A 20,535-nucleotide genomic window follows, 5' to 3' on the forward strand; every position below is an offset into this window, starting at 1 on the left:
TATGAAAAATTTTACACTTTTTTCCTTTACGTTAGTCTACTTTACCTTCAGTTGAGACTTCCAAGTTTCATCCACCGAAAATTAGTGTAATTCAACAAGGAAATAATTATATATGACAATTGAATTGAAATTCATCGTAATTTGGTTATGATATATATATCATATGATTTATATCGCAAATATCAGATCCTTCGGTATTTTAACTGGTCAGGGAAACAACACAATTATTCCCCTAAAATATGTTAAATCGCCTATATGCGTGATTTTTTACATTAGGGTGTCTAAAACAGTTTAAAAAGTATAAAAAGAGAAGTGCCCAGGGTTGGGCTGCGCTCTTTTTTAATTTGGCTAACTGAGTGTTCCTTTGACTGTGCATATTCGACGATAATCGTTTTGGATCGGATAAAATGCAAACGTCATGTAATTTTATAACAAACTGACATGCCCCTGTTCATTTTATTTTATAGTTCACTTTCTAATGATCGGCGACAACTGGAAATTTAAATTCATACAATTGTATGCACTCATTTCAAGATTTTTCGCTTGATGATATAGAGGCAGGGGTTACTCTTGACCCCTGGAGCTCACTTTAGGAACAATTCATCCCGAACAAAAATATAAATTAATAACCGCATGCACATGATTGGCGATAGTTCGTGTTGGTCCCTTCCCGATTCTCCGCGACGCATCGACGAGCGCGGACCAAAACAAAGTCCTCGCTGCTACAAGGTGGTAGCTTCAATACCCCGACTCTAGACATCTGTTTAGACTTTACGAAACCCTGCCACTAGTGGCACACTAGCGGCAATCCTTTGAAACGTCGCTACATCGACGATGTACATTTACCAGCAACTGGGACACTAGGTGTTCGCGCGTTTACGTCATGGGGAATGCATAAAACATAATGTTCAAATCAGTTGTATAAAAACTTTCAATGATCTATGTTAATCCTAGGAACACGAAGGTATTTTTGGGTTACATTAAAAAGCGCGGGATATGCGCCTCAGAGGACTCTTGCTGTTCGTAGGGTTAATTAGCAACAAAATGCAACCTATTCCATAAATATATTGATATCACGAGCAGAATCCTGCAAACCCAGGCTGGATCTGCACTCTGTGTCCGGCCTAAATCTTGAGTCGGGAGGAGAACGGCCGGGCACAAACGGGCCGCGCTGTAAACGAGGAGGGCAGAGACCAGGCAGGGCGTAATCGGCCTCAGAACAACCAAGTCTGATAAGACATTGCTTCAATATTCAACGGGAAATGGATTGTCGTAACATTGCAATGTCTATTTGTCCTTGAATGGGAAAAACTTGTAAAAGGTCACCCAAGGTTTTATTTTTAAGCTTATATCTCTATTCTGTCTGTCTGCTATTTGTACTTGCTCTGTCCGTATATATATTGTCATGTTTATAATACATCTCAGGGACGTAAAAGTCTTACAGTACACTCATTAGTGGGTTACGAGTAAGAAAGAAGATAGCAAACTGCTCCACCATACGTAGTACTAATACTACAACTGCCAATACTACTATAACTATAATAACGAAAATGAAATGAAATCTTTGACTTTTACGTCCCACGTTTATGCCGGTTAGGCTAAAGGAGACGGTGATGATAAGTAATGAATGAAATGTTGAAATGAAGAAAGAGGGAGGAAACGGGAGAACTCCGAGAAAACCCACGCTCACGGTGTTTGTCCACCACGAAGTTCACTTGGCGGGGGCTGGGATCGAACCCGGGACCACAAGCACCAGAGGTAAACGCTCTACACTGAGCCACCGCGGCCCTATTATGACAACGAATACTAGTGCTAATTCTATTACTGCTACTGCTATTACAAGTAATACTAAACAAATGAAATGAAATCGTTAACTTTACGTCCGACGTTTATGCCGATTAGGCTAAAGAAGAGGGTAACGATTAGGAATGAAAACAGTGGAATGAAGAAAATGAGGAAAGGGAAGAAACCCAAGAAAACCGACGCACACGGTATTTATATACCACACAGCTCACTTGACGCGAGCTGCGATTGAATCAACGACACCATGTACTTTGTTGTGAACGTTCTACCGCTGAGACACCGCAGCCCTAATACTAAAAAAGTACAACTACCACTACGAAGCATCGATTCAAATTCTACGAAGACCGGTCATAATAACTAACATTTCATCGATTTTTGTGTAATTAGAACATAAATTTTGTACTACCAGACATGTCAACCCTTACACAAAATCGTAGCAAGTCTAGTATTAGCATTTCTCCTAGTAGAAATAGTAGATGTAGTGAAGTAGTAATCGTGGTAGTATTGGTAATAACAGTAGTAGTAGTAGCACAGTAGTTTACAGTCTCATATAAAGTCAGTTTTCCAAACAAATTACGATTAACGTAGGCCGACAGTTTAGCTCCCGATCCGTCTTTTGCAGTGTCCGACCCGATCCGGTCCGGCTTGGCCTGGAAATACATGCGTCCGGTTCGATCCTATAGTATTTGTGTCCGGCCCGTCCCAGCCCGAAATACTTCAAACGGGAGGGGCACATTCCCATCCGAATCGGGTAATCCACTGTGCCGCGATCCCCGCCCGTGCCAGGCTCTGATCACGAGCTATATTATGGTTACTACAGTTATTGTGTATAAATAATGTTCTTGACGCTTCGTGTCTATATCTATGGACATTGCGAATTACAAGGTGGATGAGGGGAAATCCTCTTTGGTATCACCGGAGGTATGCTGTAAGAACGGGCATTATTTCAGACTTCGCTTGAAAGGGGGCAAGAGCACTACGGACATAAAACTTCACGTTTTGTACTAGCATATTAGTCGACAATCGATTGAAATATATGTATTCCTAAAACTCTTGCAAACTGCTGCTCTCCTAAATGACGCCCCTGGCTAAAACTGTCACAGCTGCCCATGCTATTGTCTCCTGAAATACAATCCACCAAAAAAAAAAGCTGTGTCCTATTGGTTAGACAGCCAGTTAGAGCCAAATAGAAGAAAAGAAAATGCATGATATATGGCAGTTTGGGGCAAAGCATACGGAGATTGTTGTTGATCTCTACAGTAACAGGATAAAATAGTCCAGGAAATCTAGAGCAATTATACCCTTAACCTGGGCAAAATTGCAATAGAAGCTTTTAAAACAGTTTTTGATTCAGGAATCATTACTGAACGACATATTCAAAATCCGACAAAATCGGACCGCGGGAACACTCCCAAAAACGGTTTTCAAAATGGCGGACCATGATTTAAAAACCTTGCGTCTATCTTGCAATTTTTTTCTGTATCTCGGTTTCCTGTAATCCGACTTTGACGATTGTTTTTTTAAATCAAAGGTCATTTTACGTACTATATTTTTTATTAGGAGCATTGATATCCTATCTCGTACAGTTTCTTGTGAAAAACAACATTTAATTTTAAAAATCATAATTTCTTACGTACACACCTTAAATAATTGTCTGTACCTCGGGTATCTGCAATCGGATTTACATGAAACAATTTTAAAATAAAAGCTACATATTAATGCTAAAGTTTTTAATAACAACACTTTTCTCCTATCTTACACCGTTTCGTGTAAAAAACTGTTAATTTACAATCAACGTATTTATTTATTTATTTAATCATTTGATAAAACTCAAATTAAAATATTGCCACTTCACTATTTTATATGTGTGAAAATGCTAACAATGTAATTCATTTAAAAAATCGTATAACTCGTTTGTGCTTATCCTTTTGTATGCATAAAGTAAAACTTTTAAACTTAATCCAGCTTTCGTTTATACCCAATAGTATTTTAAATAAAACTACATCAACATTATTCTACAGCAACTGTGTTTCAGGTAACACTGATTAACAGAGTTCACATATCAACTTTTAAATTAAATAAAATTACTTCAAATTATGTATGTTTGCGTTAAAAAATTGAAGTTCGTAAAATACAAACACTTTAATGTGAATCATCCTCATCACTGTAATATTCATTATCAGCACGAGTTTGAATATTATCACAATCAGTGACTTGGCAGTCTCCACAAGCAGCTGAACATGGCAATTCTTTACGCCTGCATCCACATCGAAGACTTGTCAGCTTTCCTAATCAGACTTTGAGATTCAAATAACGCAGGAGGATAAGAACAAAGTTCATAACACATCACATCTTCAAGATTCATATCCCCACCAGTAGCAACAGTCATCATTCTCTGAAAGAGAAGTGCTGCATCTATTTGTATATCATCATTAATTCGACTCACAACAGCAGTATCAGATCCTAGACTTTTCGCTTTGTCGGATCTTTTCCCAGAATATTTGAATACATCATTACCCATCATTTTTTGAACGATGTCTATACCAATGGAATGCAGCTCATCAACATTTACTCCAGGATCAGCTATCACACCTGTGACAATGTTAGAAAGATCTGGGCCAGAATTGAATGGGGATATTGATTCTAGTCGGTCAACAACTTTTTAAATATCATTACTGTCCATAGCTAGTGTACTTTCCCTCATTTCTTTCTGTTGTTCACTGCTTTCCAACAAACTTTTAGTGTATTCCTGCATTGCTAAGTTATAAGTTGAAGATACAGGCATAGAAAGTAGCCATGTTGCTCTTTGAATCTCTGTAAATCCACTTCCTCGTGTCAGACCTCCTCTACTTTTCAGAGAACGCATTAATACTTGCTCTATCACCAGATTTGAACCTAATCCGGCCCATACCCTATCACTTCTTCTTATCACAAACTTGCCTTCCTGGAACATTTTGTGAACAACTGGATTTTCAGATTCCTGCAAATATAAATATAATGACTTGAGGTAATTGTGATGTCCAGCTGCTGCAACTATTGGGAGAATCTCCATCACAGATTCCAAATGTAAATCCCATGAGCCAGTCATATCTGCTGTTATTAAGTTACGTGCAACGTTGATCATTTGCAAATACTTTAGCCAAAGTTTACTTGTTCTTGAAAAAGATTGAAGGTGAGTCTTCTTCTCCTTCAAAGCAGTACTGATTTGAGATAATGCCCCAGATAGCTCCACGTCCTCAACATGTTGTTTGCCATTTATGACGTTATCTAGTAAGTTACAAGCTTCTTTAACTAGATGATGAGGAGATCCATCTTCATTTCGAGGGAAAACATCTGAAACCAATAAGGTACTAAGAGCTACATCTACTATCATATGCCCCCGCATTGCTCGAGAAACAGCTTTTCCAGACATCATATGCAGCACATCATTTGATCCATAGATTTCTTGAAGTACTTCAGATAGTTCTGAACCATTCATCAAAGTGCCTATTGAACCCAAAAGGTTGATCAGAGTATGAAATGTTCCCATCATTAAAACAATATCTTGGAGATCTTGTTGTTCATGAATAATTTGGGAAGCTTTCCAAAATAAAGGCTGATCAAAAGTAACGATACAAGGGATACGTTGATCATGTGCTAAATTGTTCAGGTATTGCAATGTTGAGAGTATACATATCATGTCACTAGCTGCCATATCAATGATAGGAAGAAATGTGATTTATGTCACACCAGGATGTGAAACATTTGTTCCAGAATGAATTGTTTGCATAGCTCCTGAGCAACTTGGACCTGATCTTTCGGCTGCACATATTTTTCACAGAAGATTTAACCTACTTATAGAGAAAATGGGCAATATTGGAAGCTTCCTGAATGAAATCTCCCTGAGCATGCTTCTTGAATGTCTGTATTCCACAATATCAACTGCTGCAACATTCTTAATGTCACTTTCAGCAATCTTACAGCGTTGAATAATTGGATGGATCTTGTTCTTTGGGGTTGTAGCTGCAATCATACCCATCCCATCAAAGATGTTCTTTCCATCCAAAGTACAAACATTGTGGTCAACATTATCAGCTGCTAGAAGCACTGCAGTGTTGTTGGCAGTATTTAACGAGATATGGCTACCTGATACTGCAGCATTTCTTTCAAATCTAATTACTTCGGAATATGATGAACAATAACCAAGACTGTGAAGCAAATCAACAAGGTACCTTGATCTAAAGTTGTGGTGCAGCTGAATAGCTAAACCAATCTGCAATGGACATAGTAATACTCTAGGACGTATACCTTGCATAATGCCCTGACCAATTGAACCAATTTTATTAGAGGGATCCTTTCCCACAAATAGTCTTGACAACAGTAATTTCAAACTCTTAGGTACGTATTACAAAGTACTTTCTTCAGTAAGGTCACTTGGAGATGGGTACACATCCACATTAGAAACGTTGAGGGATTTCACCTCACTTCTGATTATTTTGGCTGCTACTTCTATTAAGTATATCTTATGTAGTTCAATATCACATTCTTTTGACTTTTGGTGATAACTTTGAAGAATTTCAGTGGCTGTATCAAGTAAAGTGACTACATTTGCCTTTCCACTTCCACCAGAAATAATAATTTTCTCTCCATAATACTTCAAAAGTTTCCTCTTCATATGTCTCCGATTATAGGCACAACTTCGACTCCCTTCAAGATATTCTTCCATTTTTGAAATTAGATCTCCCATCAGCAGTTGTTCTTCATCATTATTTTCCAAGTACGAACAGGTCTGAAGGAATGCAAGGTACTGTTCTTCATTACTGGCCGACCTTTCTTTATGTACTTATTGGAAGAAGAGTATTCACGGGGAATGTTCTTACCAGTTCGAAAATTGACACATATGTGTTATGGTAGACGCAGTCCGCTGCATAAAGGTCACCAAGATAGTACTCTACACGTTCTCGTACCTTAAATGACCATTCATCACAACGATTTTCACAGCATTTTTTTTAACACTTTCAACAAATTCTGACGTACGTACTTTTACATGCTCTGATGACGGTTTATGCTTCGAAGAAAAGTCCACAAATGTATCGCAAAACAAACAATGAGTGGCAATACAAAATGGGTCTTCATTTAAACGTGCACTTTTTCTTGGTTGTGTTTCATCACTAGTATGCCGTTTCTTGACACCAATATCCTTTGAATCTGTAAATCGTTTCCGACATGAAACAGGACACTAATACCAGGAACAGCAACAACATCACTTCCGAGCCTGTGGCTTGCTTCATTTATGCCATCTGCTCCTTTCTGTTTAATTTTAATTACCTCTTGCCTACTGTCCAATTTTCCTTGCATATCACACAATATTCAGACATCTCCATTTTTAAATGTGTAATTGAATCAGAAAACAAAACAGAAAAAAGAGCAAATCAAAAATAGTTGGTTTTTAAAATATTAAAACCGTAAAATCAAAAATCAATAATAAAAACAAATTAAGAAAAAGGCAACTAACATACAAATTAAACATTATTTAGAAATACAGGGTGGCCCAAACGTAGGTATACACCCCTGCATTGATCAAGTATAACATTGTAGCTTATGGGTTTATTTGCTTCGGCTGTTCCGGGCTTAAGGTAAAAGTAAAAATACATTAAGAACAAATAATAAAGAAGCTAGGTGATAACAATAAGAAATGATATGAAATACAGGAGATCAGTACGGAACTGTATACCTACTTTTGGGTCACCCTGTATATTAGAACATTTGGAATAAATTTATACTATTTTTGGGAGTGTTATAATTTTCCCCTTATGATTTAGGAAACCTTATGTAGTTATATAATGTCCCCGATGGATGGCTTGTCGCGTCTTGGTGAAGAGGTCCCGGGTTCGATTCCCGGTGGGGTCATGTGGTTCAGATCCCACGTTAAACTATAGGAACCATCTTTAGACGTCACCATCAACAAAACCGTGAAAATCGGATGAGACGAACCCGAGATACAGAATAAAATTGCAAGATAGACGCAAGATTCTTTAACCATAGTCCGCCATTTTGAAAACCGTTTTTGGGGGTGTTCCCATGGTCCGATTTTGTCGGATTTTGAATATGTTATTCAGTAATGAATCCTGAATAAAAAAATGTTTAAAAAGCTTCTATTGCAATTTTGCCCAGGTCCAACTGTAAATTGCCTGGACTAAAAATAATTGGAAGATCTCTAAGTGAGACACGCATCGTCTTCATATTTTAACCAAGATTTGCATCACAAATCTACGATCGAAACCAAGGCTGAAGTGTATAATAGTTCATAAGTAATTTGAATACTATCGCAGAAAAAGCTAAAGTGTGAATTTATGTTGTAATACAGGCTAATAGACGTAAATTTGTCTTTCGTTGCTGATTCATTTGTAATTCTCCACCTGGGTTTCACGATTTACTGTGAATAATTGCACAGCATGCTGCGCACGAAAGGGAAAAGTACATTATTTTAAGTTAGTACCAAGGAACACTAACATTTTAGAAACATTTAAATCCTTTAAGAATACTTAATCTTATTCCGAGGAGGTCCAAAATTCTTCGCAGATATTCGTTTGTTTAATATATGGAGTAAATATATGTGATAATGTTAGCAAAACAAGTTTGAACATGTGTTGCATATATGAGAATAAAAATAAATGTAAACCATTCGAGAACATAGAAGCGGCTGAAGTATCGTTGCATTTTTCATGTAGAGCAGAAGCCGGAACGATTATTTTCTTGTTTAATTACATTACACATGTAGAAAAATGCGATTGTTCTGCTGCATTTATTGCACCTCGTTTCTGTTTGAGAGCAGTGGATTAAAGCTTAATGAGACAGTATACCAACATATATGGTTAACTGAAAGAAGCCGTCCCGATTCGTTAGACACAATCAGTGAGTTTAGGAAAATTGGATTGGATTCGATTTGGATGTAGCGTTCGGATGAGGAGAGAAGGTACATGAGATGTGGACCTATAGCCTAACCTGGTGTGCGATCGACATAACGTCCTTCCGTGAATCGAACCCGCGTCTTCCACTCTAAAGACCCGTACGCTATGTGTGTTGGAGCTCGTGAGACAAACGAGGATGAACGTTTTTACTATAACTCTTCCTTATGTGAATTAGATATATATTTTTGAAGGTTTGAAACCAATGACTTGTGTTTACTTGTTTCCTTCTTTTACCTTCAAGTATAATTTTCGTCCATGCCGAACTGTAATTGTGTGCATTATTACAGTCATAATTATGTGTAAAATATGTTGAGAAAACCTGATTCAGTTCTAACATATCTTTCACATCATCTCGTTTTCCATATTGGTTTTACTCGCATTCTCATATTCCTTTAGGCAAAAATTCAAGCCTCATACTAAACACAGAGAAATATGTAGAGAATCAATTTATAGTACTATACGACTTATTGGTGTCCCTTTGATAAGATTCGCACGAAAAGAATATTGTGTGAAAGGAATGCTACAAGCTTGAAGTAATTTTATGCATGTTGCTTTTGGATACCACGAACACATCTTTGTTAAGGAAGGAAATTGCTATTTAAGTCATAAACATGGTGGCAATTTACGTTGTTCGTAGCTGAATACAATAACTAGTATATATATATCTGGTAATTTTTTTGTAATAATTTTTCTTTCAATTCATTGTAACATCTTTAATCACAAATTAGTCAGAATTAGTTCCATATCTCAAGTCGCTATGCCTATAATTGTCTAATAATCCCCCTATTTAATAATTTTCCTATTATTTGTCTTTGCTGTGATTGGTTGTAAATGAATTTACTATTTACTTGTATTTAACATATTAGGTCAGCATTTCTTGCATATACCAAAGAATGTGATTTAAACATAGCTACGTACCAATGATAGTATTGTTTCTTTTGTGCTAAATGTAAACCTAGTTCTAAAAAGGTTGAGCCCATTCTTTATAGCTGTTCCGAGTCCAACTTCGGGTATCCTCGGAAAAAGTAAACCAGGTTCGAAGCTCCAAGCTAACCTTTGCACTCGAGAAAAATTGTGTAGCTTAGTTTCTTTTTTTTTTTACTTTTTAAATATAATATAATAAGACCTATTACTAAGTGCAGAAAAAGGCAACATTGACTGAAATACTTAATGATACAATATTTTGAAAGTAGTATTCATGGTTGTTTGCAGTGTCATATATTCATGGTTGTCAGCACATGCTTGTTTGTCATTTGACTTTCTATGCGTAAAAGAACATTTAGACATATAAAGGAACCTTTCCAATGAAAAGAATCACAGAGAACCTAGGTCTCGTATTCAGGGAAAGGAGAAAGAAAAGGTACAGAATTTGCAAAATATACAAATAGCATTCTTTGGAGAAGATCCAATTATGCCTAGGTATCTCGTTAGAAGCAACCTACCACAGTGGCCATGCTAGCTCAGTGATAAAAAGCATGACTTCAAATCGTAAGGTCGTGAATTCGATTCCCGTGTGGGTCAAAAGTTTTTTGTATGAAATTCTATTTTCCTCAAGCATGAAAATTATATAAAACAATTACAATAATATATAGATAGATAGATAGATAATGTCTTCACGATATAAGTAATTATGTTTAAAATGGAACATCTGAAATTTGGGAAGTGTTGACACAGCGTCGGTATATTATACGTGAATATAAAATACACATTAAGAAAATCGTGTAAAAGCAATAAATAAGGCAATAAATAAGTTGTGTAGTGTATTTATCTACAGCTATTTGTCATATAATGTTATTTCTCAATATTCTCATTACAGCAAGTGATTTACATTCTCCAAAGGTAAGAAATTATCAAAAATTGAAACTTTGTTCCAAACACAAAACTCTCGATCCCCAAAACCATGTAAAAAGGAAATATGCGAACACCAAGTCATGTCTAAGAAGGGCAAAGCAGACTCCAGTAAATGAACTTCGGGCCCATCTTTCGCGAGGTAGAAGTGCCTATTAACATTACATACAGGAAGAGCGCAATAGCCAGAAATAGAGCAGAAAAAGCGTCTTAACGTTTCCGAGTCGGTGAATATATGATACGACGCACTAGAAAGTGACGGCGTAACAGAGTGAGGAGCGTCTACACCTCACGTGCAAATTAACTGGGTTCGATTCCCGCCCGAGTCTCTTTTGTTATTTGTTTAACCAACAAAGTAGTGGTTTGTAACTACAAGTAAAATATTAATTCACCAAATGTTTGTATTGCATAAAACAATAGAAATGTTGAAACCAGTTATAAAACCTTGCAATATTCAATGTTGACTAGGAACAAAATATTACGTATTCCGTAAATATATTTATATCAGGAGTTATATTACGGTTATCACAGTTGTTCTGTAAAAACTGTTCTTGACGCTTCGTTTCTGTGTCTGTGAACAGTGTGGAAATTAACCGGAATGTTGAATGGGGTGGATTGTATTTCAGGAGACAATAGCATGGGCAGCTGTGACAGTTTTAGCCAGGGGCGTCATTTAGGAGAGCAGCAGTTTGCAAGAGTTTTAGGAATACATATATTTCAATCGATTGTCGACTAATATGCTAGTACAAAACGTGAAGTTTTATGTCCGTAGTGCTCTTGCCCCCTTTCAAGCGAAGTCTGAAATAATGCCCGTTCTTACAGCATACCTCCGGTGTTACCAGAGAATTTCCCCTCATCCACCTTGTAATTCGCAATGTCCATAGATATAGACACGAAGCGTCAAGAACATTATTTATACACAATAACTGTAGTAACCATAATATAGCTCGTGATCAGAGCCTGGCACGGGCGGGGATCGCGGCACAGTGGATTACCCGATTCGGATGGGAATGTGCCCCTCCCGTTTGAAGTATTTCGGGCTGGGACGGGCCGGACACAAATACTATAGGATCGAACCGGACGCATGTATTTCCAGGCCAAGCCGGACCGGATCGGGTCGGACACTGCAAAAGACGGATCGGGAGCTAAACTGTCGGCCTACGTTAATCGTAATTTGTTTGTATTGAGACTGTAAACTACTGTGCTACTACTACTACTGTTATTACCAATACTACCACGATTACTACTTCACTACATCTACTATTTCTACTAGGAGTAATGCTAATACTACACCTGCTACGATTTTGTGTAAGGGTTGACATGTTTGGTAGTACAAAATTTATGTTCTAATTACACAAAAATCGATGAAATGTTAATTATGACCGGTCTTCGTAGAATTTGAATCGATGCTTCGTAGTGGTAGTTGTACATTTTTAGTATTAGGGCTGCGGTGTCTCAGCAGTAGAACGTTCACAACAAAGTACATGGTGTCGTTGATTCAATCGCAGCTCGCGTCAAGTGAGCTGTGTGGTATATAAATACCGTGTGCGTCGGTTTTCTTGGGTTTCTTCCCTTTCCTCATTTTCTTCATTCCACTGTTTTCATTCCTAATCGTTACCCTCTTCTTCAGCCTAATCGGCATAAACGTCGGACGTAAAGTTAACGATTTCATTTCATTTGTTTAGTATTACTTGTAATAGCAGTAGCAGTAATAGAATTAGCACTAGTATTCGTTGTCATAATAGGGCCGCGGTGGCTCAGTGTAGAGCGTTTACCTCTGGTGCTTGTGGTCCCGGGTTCGATCCCAGTCCCCGCCAAGTGAACTTCGTGGTGGACAAACACCGTGAGCGTGGGTTTTCTCGGGGTTCTCCCGTTTTCTCCCTCTTTCTTCATTTTAACATTTCATTCATTACTTATCATCACCGTCTCCTTTAGCCTAACCGGCATAATCGTGGGACGTAAAAGTCAAAGATTTCATTTCATTTTCGTTATTATAGTTATAGTAGTATTGGCAGTTGTAGTATTAGTACTACGTATGGTGGAGCAGTTTGCTATCTTCTCTCTTACTCGTAACCCACTAATGAGTGTACTGTAAGACTTTTACGTCCCTGAGATGTATTATAAACATGACAATATATATACGGACAGAGCAAGTACAAATAGCAGACAGACAGAATAGAGATATAAGCTTAAAAATAAAACCTTGGGTGACCTTTTACAAGTTTTTCCCATTCAAGGACAAATAGACATTGCAATGTTACGACGATCTATTTCCCGTTGAATACTGAAGCAATGACTTATCAGACTTGGTTGTTCTGAGGCCGATTACGCCCTGCCTGGTCTCTGCCCTCCTCGTTTACAGCGCGGCCCGTTTGTGCCCGGCCGTTCTCTTCCCGACTGAAGATTCAGGCCGGACACAGAGTTCAGATCCAGCCTGGGTTTGTAGGATTCTGCTCGTGATATCAATATATTTATGGAATAGGTTGCATTTTGTTGCTAATTAACCCTACGAACAGCAGGAGTCCTCTGAGGCGCATATCCCGCGCTTTTTAATGTAACCCAAAAATACCTTCGTGTTCCTAGGATTAACATAGATCATTGAAAGTTTTTATACAACTGATTTGAACATTATGTTTTATGCATTCCCCATGACGTAAACGCGCGAACACCTAGTGTCCCAGTTGCTGGTAAATGTACATCGTCGATGTAGCGACGTTTCAAAGGATTGCCGCTAGTGTGCCACTAGTGGCAGGGTTTCGTAAAGTCTAAACAGATGTCTAGAGTCGGGGTATTGAAGCTACCACCTTGTAGCAGCGAGGACTTTGTTTTGGTCCGCGCTCGTCGATGCGTCGCGGAGAATCGGGAAGGGACCAACACGAACTATCGCCAATCATGTGCATGCGGTTATTAATTTATATTTTTGTTCGGGATGAATTGTTCCTAAAGTGAGCTCCAGGGGTCAAGAGTAACCCCTGCCTCTATATCATCAAGCGAAAAATCTTGAAATGAGTGCATACAATTGTATGAATTTAAATTTCCAGTTGTCGCCGATCATTAGAAAGTGAACTATAAAATAAAATGAACAGGAGCATGTCAGTTTGTTATAAAATTACATGACGTTTGCATTTTATCCGATCCAAAACGATTATCGTCGAATATGCACAGTCAAAGGAACACTCAGTTAGCCAAATTAAAAAAGAGCGCAGCCCAACCCTGGGCACTTCTCTTTTTATACTTTTTAAACTGTTTTAGACACCCTAATGTAAAAAATCACGCATATAGGCGATTTAACATATTTTAGGGGAATAATTGTGTTGTTTCCCTGACCAGTTAAAATACCGAAGGATCTGATATTTGCGATATAAATCATATGATATATATCATAACCAAATTACGATGAATTTCAATTCAATTGTCATATATAATTATTTCCTTGTTGAATTACACTAATTTTCGGTGGATGAAACTTGGAAGTCTCAAATGAAGGTAGACTAACGCAAAGGAAAAAAGTGTAAAATTTTTCATATAATTAAGCCGTACGAGACTCCATGTAACTAAAATTACAGTACAAACTTTTATGTCTATTTTTCTCACAACTTTATTTGTTGATTGCCTTGTGCTCTGAACGCTCCATATAATAAACTCAAGCTTCAGAAATTATTATAAGAGAAAACAGTGGATATAAAATACTGAGCACTGTAGCTTGTGTTTCTCAACTAACATCGATCGTTTCCGATAATTTCCACCACCAATTTCCCATATATATAGAAGGTGCTCTCCCCATAAATGAGAATTTAAAAAGATAAAAATGAAATGAAATGAAATCTTTGTTTTACGTCCCACCGTTATGCCGGTTAGGTTAAAGGAAACGGTGAATATGAGAGATGAGTGAAATGGTGGAATGAAGAAAGTGGGAGGAAACGGGAGAACCCCGAGAAAACCCACGAGCACGGTGTTTGTCCACCACAAAGTTCACTTGGCGGGGCCTGGGATCGAACCCGGGACCCCAAGCACCAGAGGTGAACGCTCTACCAAATTTAAAAAATTTAAAAAGATAAATTTTTTAAAAAGATACTAGGACTTATTCTGTTTATTTGTAATAAAGAGTTAATATACTGAATTTCATCTCCTTAAGTCGAATGCCTTGTGAGATACTCTCCGTTAGGACCCCCACAGCCCGTTAGGATATGTATTACAATGAAAACGATATAATAACGTAGCAGTGGAGATTGGGTCCTAACTATATAACTAGTCCCTCTTTCCGTATGTTTGTCATATTTCGCACAGAGATCTCTGTATACGTGGACGAACGCAAATCAGGCTGCGATAACAAATGCTTTAGTTTTTTCTCCCTCGCTTCTTAGTCACACTGCACTATTACCTTCCTTATTACTTCTCTAGCTTCGACGTGTATAGTTTGACCTCTCTTACGCTGTGAAGCCATTGTTAAATAAATAATAAGCAACAAAACCGTAATTACAACAGTACACAAGAAATAACCAACTCACACTAACTCCAGAATGACATTCATGTGACAATTTTTTACCCTTGGCAACACTGGCATATAGGAGGGAAAGGGAGTGTCGCAAGAGTCAGGCAGAAAAATGTTGAAATATTTTCCCGTCTACCTCAGCTCCCGCTGGTAAACAAGCTAGCTCCCTATAATACGGATAATACTGAGACTAGTCCCGATCTCGTCTCGGTCTCGGCTTTGAGACTGAGATGAGCTTTCCGAAATCGAGACGAGACCCAGATGGAGCCCAGGCTCATGCCCGTTCTTTACTTTTCATTTTTGTCCGCCATATTGGATCCGTCAAACTAAATTTTGCACTTTTAACATTGGGTTCGTACTCCGTGATCACAAAAATCTCCCGCTTCCAGTTCCATAGCAATGTCTTGCGTGTTGTCCGACATCTTGGATCCGCCATTTTGAATTTTACTTTTGGAATCAGATTCATACACAGCGAAGTCGAATATCTCTATACACCTAATTTCCGATCCATAGCTTATTTTTTGTAATTTGTGTTCACCATGTTGGGTCTGCCATTTTGATCTGTAAATATTTGATGTCTGATTCGTATTCAGCCATCTTTTAAACATATGTATACCGCATCTTAAAACAATTATATCGTAGCTTCCTATTTGGTCCAAATTTTCTGTAGTTACAGATCGTGCTTTGTTAGGATCTTCAAATGGTCGCGAAGGCCCCTACAGGCCCCATTCAAGCGAGATATTTTACATGTGTGGTGTACTCGTAACCTTTCCAACGATATGTAACAAATGCAGATCAACGCGTACCATTTCATATGTTTCCCTTGCAAGCTCGATATCTACTTGAATCCTATTTGAACTATTATGACCTATCACTCTTCGCAACCACTGTGGACCAGCGTCACCTAATGTTGTCGATGTCTAAGGAAAAGAGCATATAAATGTTAATATTTCTTACGCATTTTTTATTTAGTTAAATGTAATATGTGATTGAATATAATTTTACGCGGTAAAAGGAAGAAAACACTAAAGAACGCTAACATTTTAATGTTAATCAGAGTGGGAATCCCAATGGCTAATTACGGATTTGGGGTCGAACCAGAGCCCCAGTTCTGAAGGTGATCACTCTACCAGTGAGCCACCGTGGCCTTCGTAATGTGGTCAGTATTCAAAGAACAGACGGAAGAGTTCTTTAAGAGAAAAGATCATTTTACGGGGAAATGGCAAATAAAAGTAGCAAGAAAAGCTCTTTTATCTATAAACTTTGCGCGCGGCATAAGGTAATATGATAAGACCCACTGTTATAAGATACAAACTTCTGAGAGACAAAACTTTACAAGTGAAATTAATTAAGTCATATAATAAAATAAATTATTCACAAAAGCTGAATTTCTGGTCTAGTAGGAGTTCGTTTGTGATACGACATACAACATCAATATTAGAACAATCAGAATAAACAGAAGGGTTCCGTGTATAAGTGGATGCCCCAACGCCTCTTTCCTTTTATCACTCACTATATCCCAGAAATTCCAATCTCATGTGGAACGAGGCTCCTGATTCGCAGCTCAGAATTTTTGTTCGATGCAAAGCATCACTCTTCTTCGTAGCACTCTACAAATTAACTGCAGTAGGCGTGATCCTCTTACGCTTGCAGAACAAAGACAGCATAACTAATTGTAAAACATAGTTTATGAAAAGCAAAGACCATCTGTACGCATTTTAAAGCTTTATATAGTGAAACTTTGTCAGATAAGTGAAAAACAATCGTAAAAGTGGATTATATGTGTATAGTGCAATATTAATAATTTTCACAAATGCTAGTGATTCGCCCAAAAAGTGATGCAGCGTGCTCCATGGTGTGTGAAGGACGGAGTTTCCCGTCGTAACAAGTATCAAAGCAAAAATACATTATTAATTCTTAATCCGATAAAAACTTTAGCATAAATATTGCTTTATTAAGTGGTGATGTTAAAGTACGATTAATATTTGGAAATGAGTGTATTTAAATAGGTGAACAAAACGTTGAAATCCGATTACATGCAACTTGATGGAGAAACGATGGACTACGCATCATACACATTAATTAAATTTTAAAAAAAGAAATATTTTCCAATAAATCGAAATATAGTTCATCATGGGAATCTCCATTAGAAGCAAACGCTTAACACAAAGAAGAAGCAGAGGGAATCAGCATAATAACCCCCACCCCCACATTCCCTAATTACGTGTGTGTGTGTGCAGTGATTAATTATCGATAGTGAATTTTTAAGCCGGCTCATCGATTAAAGAAGTTATACTTAATATTACAAGTGTTTAAATTTGAGCTAATCTAAAATTTAATGAAAGTTGTATAAAAACTTCTTTTGCGTTACATTTTTTTAATACTAGTGGAATTATCACATCATGCATTCACAATATATGTAATTGAGATTACATATCACACACGTAAAGAATAGAAAATTTAAATAAATAAATAAATAAACGAAGTAAGTATCTATGTTTTGAAAACATCTATGTTTCGAAATACATATATTTCAATAATTAAAATTGTGATTGCGTTGTTTTCTGAAATATGGTGTTATGATATGAATTTAGACTTCATAATATGAATGAAGTTGGGTTTCTCCTATTAATGTGTTTATCAGAATAAAGTATGATTCGAAATTATTTATTCTGACACACACATGCTTTATGTTATATAGTCTCGTCATCGAAATGGTTGTCATTAAGGGCTCGAATCTTGTGAACAGTTCAATATCACTGCAAATATGCTACGAACGTTCAGAAGAAGGTAGTGGGTTGTAAATGTGTGCTTTTTATTGGTCTAACCACATGTTCCAATTGATGTGAGTATGAGACTTTTTGGTTGAAGTTTCATGCTAACCACGGACATATTATAAATTAACGGCCGAACAACTGACACTAACAACTGGTTACGTTATAAAAATGGCGCCCGAATAGCGACAACTACCAGGACCGTTATAAAAATTACCTTCCCGAACAGGGACAGATACAATGAACGTGCAATGAAACCAGAATTAACCGCAGATCACGGTATACGTGACGTTAGCTATATATATATATATATATATATATAAACCTCCAGAATGTCTTCGAGTAATTCGTATTTGGCATTCTTATTTACTAGGGTGTTATATATATATATATATATATATATATATATATATATATATATATATATATATATAAAATAATGATAAGTTCCAGAACCTACACAGAAATGAATACAAAAGTATGAGCTTTTATATCATGAGTGAGAGCGAAAGTAATAGATTAGCTAGTTAGGTACTGTTCCCTATAATAAAAAACATATTACCGAATTTTATGCCACCAAAATAAACATACTTTTTATTGCACTTAGTCCTTCAGAATACTTTTATTACGTTGTCTTTTGGGAATTGACTGGTTTATTTTTGTTACTGAGTAACCGCATTACTTACGAGCATCTTTTTATGAAATAAATTGCGCTCGACATTACTCAGATTCATGTGAGTACTCAATCCTAACACTCAATGCTTGGTGTAATGAGAAGAGCAACCTACCGTCGTTTGGATACTTCTTTTACTATCGAACTGTCTCATCTCATACAAACTAAAGATTAGGTTGCGTTTTTTGTGTGTTTAAATTTCTTCGACTCCATTAACTGAGTTCAACGTAAAGGAAAAAAATACTTACCAAAGTATTGCAAGTGTTGGAAATATTTGTATGAAACATAACTCTGATGAAATAAATGCATTTAAACGTACCTGCAGTCCCTAGCATTGCTACCTGCTTCTCGATTATAATTTTCTTGAACATCCTCTTCGTGATCATCCTTGTCTGCGATAGTGGCAGACATTTGACTACTTAGCTCTTCCGTGTTCTGTGTAAACTGTGTGGATTCTGGCTTGATGTTACTATGAAAACGTTTAGCATTTACAATTACTTCAGCTGTTGATAGACGCTGGACCAAACATATTACTTTGGAAGTTAGTTTCCAATCTGATATTTTGTCATTCTCATTACTTTTTGAAGCAATTATCTCTCCTTTCGCTGCACTTTCTTGTTTCTTACATTTCAAAAGTACTTTAAGAATATTTTTACGATCAGTAGTGTTATTAGTACATAGTTTATAATTACATTTTTCAAATGACTTGTTCTTTGTTTCCATTTCAACTTTAGTAGGAAAGTTTTGTTTTAATTTCAACATTATTATACGTACAATTGAAATAATGAAAATGCTATTTGCTAACAAAAACTGTTGAAGTTGGAGATTTGAAATATTCAAGACTCAATGTTGAAGGAAGACAAACAAATCTGAAAGAAAGAAGAAAAATATTACTCGATTTAACAAAAGATATGAGCGGGAAGCGAGAACGCCACTTCAGGTGAAATTGAGTTAGTGGGTGGATTGTTTGGGGTCATATTAGGGATGTTAAAGATATTGAAACCACGGTTTTAAAATTTTGCTACTACTAACACCAAAATATCAATATATCTAAATACCAAAAATATACGAAGTTATATCGAAATATCAAAATACTGGACAATATCCAGAATTTTCTCATTCACTCTTTTGTTAAAGTAAAACCCCATACATTTTTTCTTCTACAGTGCATAGGAGTATATTATAGGCCGAAATTACCTTTTTTGATATATATTGTTATGTACCTTTAATCGAACACTATTTTTCCCTTTTCCCATTTTCTTTTTAAATGAAGTTACGAATTCTCAACCTGCAATCAATGTTGCATGAGAACAGAAAATTCCATAAAAAAATTTGCCTGCTTCATTACTAGCTTATATTTCATAAACCTTAAACTTAAACCGACGTCAAATTGACGTTGTGGACCTTACAAACTATCGTGCCTGTTTTGATTGTTGTATACACATTTAAATGGCTTTCTTTTAACCAGCAGTTTTGTGGCTACACGTGAACCTTTTTTTTCTCCTTTTTGTAATTCGACATCACTGTTGGGTAGAATGTTGCCAGTAGACTGCTAGGTTGCGAATGTTACCAAAAATACCAATTACAATGAGCTTCTTCAGAAAGGGAAGTTGGATGCGTTTGTGTTTTAGATTCATATTTGTAAATTTTGTTCGTAATATTGTGTGGCAGGCCAAATGCAGAAAGAAGAAAAGCCCGATATTCGTTTCTCCTATAACCTTATCTCTGCAAGTAATGCTTTAGAAAGAACTGTACGTATTTATGCGTCGTGTCTTATGGTGAAAAAAAAAAAAAAAACGCAAAAGAAATATTTACATCATTCTTTTGATTTCACTGGAAACAACAATCTGTCGCACCTCATTACACACAACCCCATTCTTTATGTACCATATACACAAGCCACCTGCAGGTAAAGACTCAGGATTGCGGAACATAAACTTGCCGAAGCTGCAACTGCTGTAGGTTACAAGTTCAGCAGCGAACTTAGAACGCAAT

The 20,535-nt window shown here is 36.9% G+C and overlaps 1 protein-coding gene across 4 annotated transcripts in view; it reads right to left on the reverse strand.

Annotated features, from left to right (window-relative positions):
• The window catches only part of LOC145690791 (uncharacterized), a 40,187-nt gene that overhangs the window by 14,783 nt on the left and 4,869 nt on the right, over window positions 1-20,535 (reverse strand). For all 4 annotated transcript variants that reach the window (XR_014132277.1, XM_081766069.1, XM_081766067.1 and 1 more), the window contains exon 2: window positions 18,860-19,409. Coding sequence is in view for 2 of the 4 variants with exons in the window: in XM_081766067.1 (XP_081622193.1) it covers window positions 18,860-19,302 (443 nt within the window). In the remaining 2 variants the exon portion in view is untranslated. The remainder of the gene's footprint in view (window positions 1-18,859; window positions 19,410-20,535) is intronic.

The sequence above is a fragment of the Thermobia domestica genome, chromosome 7 (assembly GCF_964235325.1).
Source record: "Thermobia domestica chromosome 7, izTheDome1.hap1.1, whole genome shotgun sequence".
Lineage (NCBI taxonomy): Eukaryota > Metazoa > Arthropoda > Insecta > Zygentoma > Lepismatidae > Thermobia > Thermobia domestica.